At 34.5% G+C, this 9,938-nt stretch overlaps 2 protein-coding genes across 2 annotated transcripts; one reads left to right on the forward strand and one right to left on the reverse strand.

Moving 5' to 3' along the window:
• Positions 1 to 657: 657 nt before the first annotated feature.
• Positions 658 to 2,234, reverse strand: LOC147071401 (uncharacterized). The gene is made up of 2 exons (XM_085948580.1): positions 2,223 to 2,234; positions 658 to 1,509 (listed from the first exon to the last, which is right to left on the reverse strand). The coding sequence occupies exons 1-2, from the start codon at positions 2,232 to 2,234 to the stop codon at positions 658 to 660; spliced, it is 864 nt and encodes a 287-aa protein (XP_085804706.1).
• A 1,978-nt stretch (positions 2,235 to 4,212) lies between these two features.
• Positions 4,213 to 9,521, forward strand: LOC147071402 (uncharacterized). Its single transcript, XM_085948220.1, has 2 exons — positions 4,213 to 4,263; positions 8,444 to 9,521. Exons 1-2 carry the CDS (start codon positions 4,252 to 4,254, stop codon positions 9,224 to 9,226), a joined length of 795 nt encoding a protein of 264 aa, XP_085804346.1. The 5' UTR covers positions 4,213 to 4,251; the 3' UTR covers positions 9,227 to 9,521.
• The last annotated feature ends 417 nt before the right edge of the window (positions 9,522 to 9,938 follow it).

The raw sequence follows: 9,938 nt of genomic DNA on the forward strand, positions 1-9,938 counted from the left end.
ACTTGTAGAGACCCATAGTATGATCCTATTAGGATCGGACATGGTCGATATCTTATGTGATTCATCAATATTTTATGTGTATTAAATTATTTTCTGTTCATCTAATATGGAATTAGATTAATGTAATGGAAACTACAAAAAAGATAAATAATCATTTTCACTAGGCAGACTTTTGGCAATTAATCAATAGCCATTTGTTTCAATCTGGTTACTGTTCTGAATCTAGATATAATGGATACTTTTTTGGGATTGTATGTATTTAAAATAATAAGATTCGTTTGGTTTGTTAGTCAATCGAAGAACATTTTATTAATTGCAATAATAGTATGAGATCAATTCAATACACAAATGGAAAGATAAAAAATATTATGAGCTCTCAGAAGACGTCACTTGCTGCAACTCAAAATCTAATTATGTTTAACATAACATGCAACCAATCGTTTCATACTAGATCAGACAACAGGTAGCACAGGGTGAAGAAGAAATTTATTGATTAGGACATGGTAGTAATTCAGAGAAGACTTCTTTAAAACAATTGAAGAATATTAAAATAATCCCAGAGCTCTCAATAAAACATGCAACTTTGAGATATATTTCAATCTTTTCAGATGTGACGAATAGATTGCGTTTGGTTTTCGCTAGAACGAGGGGTCGAAATTAATGGTGAATTGTGAACTTCTGAGAAGAGACAGCACCGGAGTGTCCAGAATAATCACTAGAAGACGATCCGTGGGATGAATAATCTGATTCGCCTGATGAGTATGAGCCGGAAGAGATTCCGTGTCCTCCGTAGCCTCCACCATAGCCGCCCCCTTGTCCACCGAATCCTCCGTCAAATCCACCAGCTCCGCCTCCAAAAGCATTGCCACCTCCGAGAGCGTTGCCTCCTCCGCCTCCGCCTCCACCTCCCTGATTGATGATAACTGGCACTTGTCTCTGAATGACAATAGCTTGGGGCACATTAACGGTGTATGGCCTGTCGACTGGAACTGGGTAGGGCCTTGGGACTGGAATTTCCACTCTTTGCACAACTGGTACTCGAACTGGAACTCTGACGGTGTAAGGTACTGGTCTGTTGACGTAAACTGGCACTGCGCGTTCTCTGGTGATAGTGTAAGCTCTTGGTACTTCTACGGTGTAAGGTCGATTGACTGGAACCTGGACTGGAACTGGAACTTGTCTGTCGACTGTGACGGGGTAGGGCTGTGGTACTGGTACTTGAACGGTATTAGTGATGACTTGGTTTCCACCGCCACCGCCACCCCCACCACCGATTCCAGCACCGCCACCGAATCCAGCACCACCACCGAATCCAGCGCCGCCATCTCCACCGCCACCACCAATTCCAGAGCCGCCATAGTCTGAGCCTGATCCAAAGCCTCCATGCCCGGAAAGGTCGGCAGAGTCGGCACCATGTCCGCTGTATTCAGCGCTTTCGAGTCCACGTTTTTCCACCTTCTTTTCAGTGGCCCCAGCTAATACCACAAGGGCAATAACTCCAAACACAATCTGGAAATAAAAATATTAGAAATTAGTATAAATGACATAGGTACATAAAAAAGAATGTAACAGGTAATGCAATAATCATTTACATGTCTAATCCATTTTGTGAGTCATACAAAAGACATTAAGCAAAAACCTGAATTTACAACAGGTCTAGTTAACTCAATAACTTAACTCTGAGTTACATTATACCTAATACATTGTACACTGTCTTACGGTTACAAATTGTTATAAAAAATTAATAAAAGATTAAAATATAATAAATAATTATCATTTTTTTAAATCAATATTTAATCTAAGTGCAACATTATCTTTTTGAGTTAAATATTATACCTAGCCCAAATAAATACTACTTAATATGTTTAAAATTCATAATATAGATATATTAATTATCGTTTCGGCAAAGTGCTTATCAACGAAAATGTCATTACTCATTAGCTTTGAAAGCTTTTTTGCCATTTCTGAATACGCCCAATTGTATCGGCAAATTTTCCTAATTTTCGGACAATATACTACACTACAATAATAATATATTTTAATATACAAGAATAGAGATTCATTTATAATAATAATCGTAATATTTCTTTCTGCATATTTTTATAAATAAGTATTACAACTTTATTTTCGAAAACTTCAAATATGTCGAATGATTTTTATTAATTACTATGACTGCACGTTCGATTTTCAATTATCGTTTATGAATCGGATTTCAAACTCACCTTAAACGCCATGTTTTGGTTGTTTGAAGTGTGGCTGATGTCGCTACCTGAAGCGACTGATAATGATTGCAGATTTGCTGGTGGTTTTATATGATCTTCAGGCTGCACTAGCACTTTCTATTTCAACCTCCTCCTTATCGGGATGATCCATATGAACAACTTTAAAAAAAAACTAAAAAAATATTATACATTATGAAAATTCGCAACCAGAACAGAGCTGTCCGATTAGGCAGTGCTGGTACGACAATTTCGTCGAAAGGGGGATACTAGTATCGAGCTTTGTATTACTCATTGTGAATCTTTAAAATTGAAATGTACCTATCTGCATATCAATGACATGGGTATTTGTTTATGAGTTCACTAGGAAAATACATACCTATATAAAGCCGGATACTCATTAGCGACCCGTAACTGAAACCGTTCCAAATACTGTAACCAACATTAGATGCGAAATAATTATTTATTAAGGTTATACTTCAGTTGAGGCATGGTCTCAAAAGATCGTGGCTAGGCGATGCGCGGATTGTGCAAATGACGCGTGCCGAACGAAATATAATTTGTCATAAAAATTCAACATGCGTCCATGTAATGTTATGTTTATCGTTATATTACTAATAATAATAGTATATTCATTGACATGTTTTTTTTTTCAAGTATATACGTAAAGTTTTTAGTCATCTTTACATGATTTAAGAATACATTCATCCGACGCCATGACAAAACAAATCGACGTGCGCACACCTCGACTATCGTTCTCCGATTGGCGACGAGTGCTAAATTTCTTTGCACCTACTGTTGACAATCATTTGCCGTTACAATGAAGTACGTTCTTAAGCTCGCGAACTAGGCGTCCATACTGGTTACTGTATCCACAACGGTCACAGTTACGGCTAATGAGTACCCGGCATTAGGGAACGCTGGGTACGTGATGAAAAATATGCGTAATTCGTCATAATATAAGTACTTACATATTCTGTTATTAAAATAAGTGTATTTAAAAAAATCGAGCTATACTTGAGTGGACTAAACTGAGATGGTTAGACTGCACCACTTCAAAGCAATTGGAAAGCGTCCCCACTGCATCTTCCGGGATATAGAAAGTTTCTGGAAGAAACAGACCCGCCGAGGATTGCGGTGCAAAAAATGATGAAGCTGATTTTCTAATATTGCGCTGAAACACGATAAATTACACAACTACTGTCAAGAATGATAATGTATGGTTTTTAAAAAAAAATTGTGAAAACATTATATTTGATTTGATTGATAAGATTAAACAAATTTCGTTTACAATAATTAAAGTTGATAAGTTAGACCAATAATACTGTCAAGACCTTGTTTTTCTCTTCCGGTAACAATTTTTCTTACCGGCAAATTTAAGAAATTCTGAGAATCAGAAGTGTCTCTTTCTTTTACCGAAAAATCAAATTTTCATAGGCACCTTAACCTAGTGATAACTTCTCGATTTCTCAAGAATCTCATTCATGTTTTCTCTAGATTTGAAATTGGCTTTTTCTGATTTTTTCTCGAGAATTCTCAAGATAAGATTTTTCCATCACAACCTCGAATATAAAAACCACTTGCTCAACTTATTGGGGCCATACTCTGAGTCCAAATACTCATTGAAAAACAACCCGAAACCCACGACTTCATGACACGTGCCATTACCACTCACCATTTTTACCATCCCCTTCATATTATTATCCTTCAGACGCCACTGGAAATTGTTGAATAGAATAAATTAAGATAATATTTTACAAAATTTGCGGAATTTCTGGTTTAACCGTGTCCAATTTTTTATAATGTTATTCAGTGCATTAAGATATTATCGTTTTCCGAATCGTAATTATTGAAATTACTTAATTTCGTATAAAATTACTAAAAACTGAGTGCATTTAATATCAAAATAAAATGACTATATTTATTTTAGCGTGAAAACGCATTCGCTTGAGAGATAGCTTAGTATATAAACTAGGAAACACATTTCCAAGATATTAGTTGCACTTGTGACTTCTTCTTCAAACAATATATCATGAGATCTTTGGTGAGTAGTCATTAATTATTATATGTGTTTTATACTTATGTTAAACCCTTCCAAATTGTTCTGCAACCAGTGTCTTGCAACCTTCAACGGTGTTTATAAAGTTTTATACGTCCTACGCTCTTAATTTAAATAGCTATTGAATTTAGAATGGAATAAATGGTCTTAAATATTTACATTAAATATATATTATTTTGAATTTAGAACTTATACTGATTGTCCCAAGATATACACAATGCCTATGGTATATGCCATTTTCTACAAAATCGCTTAAATTACATTTTTAAATATAAGTACAGCTGTTGTACTGACATATCATTTGAAATTATACGTTAGCTATAAACCCAGTATTGTATGAGGCGAAATACTATCACAATTAATATATATTATAGAAACAATATTTAAGTAGTGTTTACTATAGATCTACCATCATAAATTGGCGTTTCAGCGAGGGCGCTAGTATGACATTGAGAATTTTACCATAACTAACAAAAAAATAGTAATTTATAATTTATTATTGGTAGTAGATTTCTGTACAAATATTATGCAATCCATAATTCGAGAAACATGTTGTAAAATTAAATGGCATTTATAACAAATTTATCCTCGATAAACAATTTTAGTTTCAAATTCGACCGGCTGCCAACTTACGATGGTAGATCTTTAGTTGCCGCCAACATATTTTTGTCACAATACATTTTTGACGCTACTCATTAAAAACAATTTCGTTGAAAATTATCGATTTCTGATTTATTTTTTCTATAAAAATACGAGTTTATATTTTATTGGTTTTATGATACCCTCCTAACCACTTCATTATAAATCATTACGTTATTATTAGACCTAAAACCCCACCTTGTGGCATGATGTAATATAGTGTTATGAACGGAACATTATAGCATTTCTTGTATTTACAACATTCACGTTTTGAAATATTTACTGAATTTTCTTTAATCTACACAAGTGTTTCCTGATCAGTTTTCTCGAAAACTAATAAAAAAAAATGAGTTATTTCAAGCGAAACTCTTTAATTATTTAATAATTTTGGTGTATCGTAAAATCCTAATTAGTTTCAAGTGTCTCATTAATAATTGGCAAAGGTAGAAAAACACTGAATAGGTACACTTTAAACAATCTAAACAGTGTAAATTTATAATAATGTACCTATTAGATAGGCAGATATCCCCTTACGGTGATGCCAGTGAACACAAAATGAATAGAAACTGTCTTATCATAAAGGGTGTGGTATAACAGGCTACGGATCTCAAGTGTGGAAAAACATGGGATAAATTTAAACATGTGTTAAATAATATATTAATTTCAATAGTTTCTTTTATTTTGTTAACTGTCAATTCATGGTGGAACTGCATTGTATTGTTGTTTTTATTTAATAAAACGCAATTTTTTGTAGTACTTATTCCACTTTTAATCAATAGATTAGGACCGGTTTCGTCCACCTCAGAGGGACAAAATGTTGAAAATGTCCATCTGAGGCGGACGAAACCGGTCCTAATCTATTGATTAAAAGTGGAATAAGTACTACAAAAAAATTGCGTTCTATTAATTAAAAACAACAATTTCAATATTTATGTATCATAATAATAGGCATTAAAATCTGTCACTTAAATGTAACGCGCATTAAATATTTGAGAACGCTTTGTTTTATATAGATTTTATGGCATAACCGTCATAAAGTACCCTCCTTAAAAACCATGGTTTATAGCTATGGCTTTAACACTTATATTGAATATCTGTAAAGTCCAATAAATGTATATTTTTAATAAGTATCATCTACACTCAATAGTCATGTTGAGTCACTATATAAATAATTGTTTTTTACTATTAATGTACTCTTGATACGTAGCTACTTACATAAATTAAAATCTAATTATTGTAATCGTAGACTGGATCTTATGTAGGTATGTTATAATTATAAATATATTAACAGTGAGCACTAACTACTAAAATTACAAATTATATTTAATACCTGCCTAGGTTAGATAGTTCTTTCTTATCAGATATGTTTATTATTATATATTTTATTCAGTGGCAGTTTAAAGTACAGCTAATAGCTGACTGACATCAAAGCTCCAACGATAGAAAATAAACCAATCGACGTTTAGTAAAAAAAAAATAACTCAAATAAATACAAGTTAATATTTAATACAATCGACTGAAGGTACTTGATGGAATTTTAATTTAAATTCTAGTGGATTTAAATGCAAGTTAGTTCATCGTAATCGATTCAGAGCGGAATGCAGAAACATTTTTCATAACTAAAATTTCCTTAGCAGAAAACACTATGCAGAAACATTGTCCTTAATTAAGATCATTTCTATTGAAAATAATACCATATTTAAAAATTCTCTTTCCTATAGTCTAGGTAAATTATTTTATAATTGTTAAACGATGACAAAAATATGACAACTGCATTTTATAAATGCAATAACTATAAATATATATTAATATTTAATTATAATACTCTTATGTTTCCGTTATAAGTCATTATACATGATTCCACAGGCACCGCAAGATATTTTTTTAACATGGTAATACTAGCATCAAGTGTCATTCTTCACCTGGCATTTTGTATTTCTGCGGGCTGGCGTATAAAAGTAAAATAATATTCTGCAAGTACATGCCAAATGAATTAACACTATCAATATCCATATTGAGATACATTGTTAAATGAATTTAAGTGTATGGACTATTTTATAGACATGTGAATTTATTTTGACAGCAGCTGTCAGTGGTAAATGGTAATACAGAAGGGGGAGTGTTCATAACAAAAGTAGTCTATGGTTAAGGATTCCTTAACTCTATACTTAGGATTGTCTATAGTTAAGTCATGCTTTTCGGCGACTTATCCTTAGGATCGAAATCTTAGATTGTGCATTCCGCTCTCAGTTACAGATCGACGTATTTACGTATCTGTTTCATGTCTTATTTTATTCATAATTATTATTGATCGGTAAGCAGAATTTCCTCCCCCTTGCAAAATTCTACATGTCCGATAAAATACCAGCACTAAATGTTAAAATTACCTAGGTCCTACACTATTATAATATTTTTATTATCGTATAGCAGGTACACTTCTTAAAACCCTTAGATTTTAAGCAATATTTCCTACGAATAGTGAGCGTCCTTTCAAGGGAAACTGTAACTGGATTAATTGTATATTATTTTTCTAACTGAACAACGTCAATGCTGAAGTAATTTTTCCGTTTTTATATAATATAGTCTTTGTATCAGTATAACTTTATTTATTAACCAAGTTAATTGATTGCGTGTTTGGTTATATAATCATTTATTGCGGGTATACCATAATATAACAAGAAATACAGATTAAAATATGTGCCTATATTTTGATCTGTTCAGTGGTTATTTTATTAGTTACATGTAAATTGTGCGAAAAACATTTCACTGTGGCACAGTTCGCGGTGAGCTTTATTATCGGAAAGAGATAACCGTATTCTATACGGTCTCCAATTTTATTAAAATTTAGAGTGGTTGGTATCATATGTTGGGTTTGAAAAATCGATTATTATCGAAAAACATTCTTATACCCTCTGAGAGAACATTAATTCAATTTTCATGGCTAATTTTGACAAAATTCGTGAATTCAAGAATGAAAACCAAACCTAATCTAAGCTAACAAATAATCCAGTATATCACCTATTTTCAAAATTTGTTTGCTGCTAACTTCCTGTAAAGTGTAAACCGACAAAAACCGTGTTTTATTTAGACATTAATTTTATGTCCGTACTATACGACCCAAAGAGGTTGGACGGTCTTGAATCATTAATGAATACAAACTTACAGGCAGTGAAGTCTCTGGGCAAAATCAGACTTGCCACCCCATGCTATTTTAAGCTCAAACTTTGCTAAAAAATTATTACGTACCTAGTATATGTAAAAATATGTTTAAAATTTGGACATTTATATTATCTGCAAATTGTCAAAACAAACAGATACCTACTACCAGTGTCACAGCCGAAAAAATATATTACCACAAAATCTACATAATCACGCTGAATACTCAGTTGGCTAGTAATATTTGTATGCATTCGTTTATTTGCCGCCCTTATTTAGGGATTATCGCTATCATAGATAAATCATAGGTAAATCCCCATGCGACGAACACATTTCCTAACTGTACCTATACTCTTGATTTTATTTACAGACTCTTGCAACCCTTCTTGGGTGTATGGCCTTGGCCTGTGCGTCCATAGACAAGAAGCATGAAAAACGTGGTCTACATGATCTTGGCTATGGAGGAGGCAACAGCATTGATACCGGAAGTCACGGTTTCGGAGGCGGCGCAGGCGGTGATTTCGGAGGCGGGGCTGGTGGCGGAATCGGAGGAGGTCTAGGCGCTGGTGGCGGTCTGGGAGGCGGCGGTGGAGGTGGAGGTGCCCAAGCACCCCAAGTAATCACCAATACAGTCCAAGTTCCCCAGCCTTACCCAGTCCCTGTAGAAAGACAAGTTCCAGTACCCGTCCGCGTCCCCGTTGACAGACCAGTCGCAGTTCAAGTAACCAGGCCATACCCAGTCACCGTGGATAGACCGGTACATTATAACGTCGATAGACCAGTCCCTTATCCAGTGAGGGTACCATACCAGGTGCCAGTCATTAGGAGGGTGGAAGTACGTGTGCCAAGGCCCTACCCAGTGCCAGTTGACAGGCCATACCCAGTACAGGTTGCCCAGCCTTACATCGTGGAAAGGAGAGTTCCTGTTTATATCAATGCCGGTGGAAACGCTGGTGGAGGATTCGGAGGAGGAGCTGGCGGTGGTGCTGGCGGTGGTGCTGGGCAAGGATTCGGTGGATTAGGCGGAGGAGCTGGACAGGGCTTTGGTCACGGAGGGTCGGCTGATTATTCGTCGCAAGCATTATCATCTCATGGAGCCTCCAGCGGTGGATATTCTGGTCACGACTCATATTCCAACAGCTATCATCACTAATTCTATCTTGCTTAAAATATATACAATATACCTACTTATGACGAAACGTTTAAATAAAATAAGTCTTCATTATCTGCATTTTTTACTACCTACTGCAACAATAAATGAATGCCACAAGTATTGTTTTCATTGTTGTAAGATTTTTTTGCACAAAAGTAGATACGTTGTCTCCTTTTTTTCATTCTGATAATTTCATTGGATTGTAGTTAGTTAATCGCATCACGCATCGCAACTCTGTGAAATACATAACATGTTTATAAATATACAAATAAAGAACACTATTATTTCAACAGCCATCCAGATATATTATTTGTTTCGTAGGTACATAGATACACCATAGATGTTGAAGGAAACCTTCTTCTATATAAATTAGCCACAAGTCAATCTCGCCTTTTCCCAAACATGGCCACACTCATATAATATAAAAAGCCCATGACATGTCAACATTATGCAAGCCTGAATAATTAAGTGTTTTACTTTACACTTTCATGTTGAATGGTTAATAATTCGTTAAACTAAAGAACTATTTTTTCTTGTCAAAGAGAAAATTAGTCTGTGGGAAAACCAAGGTTGCTTTTGAAAAGTTTATTTGTACCTACCGCAAATGTGCCGTTTACAAGGAATTATTAATCTACAGATTTAAAAAAAATCAAGCAATAACATATCCAAATAAAAAGTAGGTAGGTAGGAAGGTACTGAGATATCCGGGGTT

Source organism: Rhyacophila brunnea, unplaced genomic scaffold, assembly GCF_057557595.1.
Source record: "Rhyacophila brunnea isolate RB1 unplaced genomic scaffold, BYU_Rbru_1.0 scaffold_20, whole genome shotgun sequence".
NCBI classification, from domain to species: domain Eukaryota; kingdom Metazoa; phylum Arthropoda; class Insecta; order Trichoptera; family Rhyacophilidae; genus Rhyacophila; species Rhyacophila brunnea.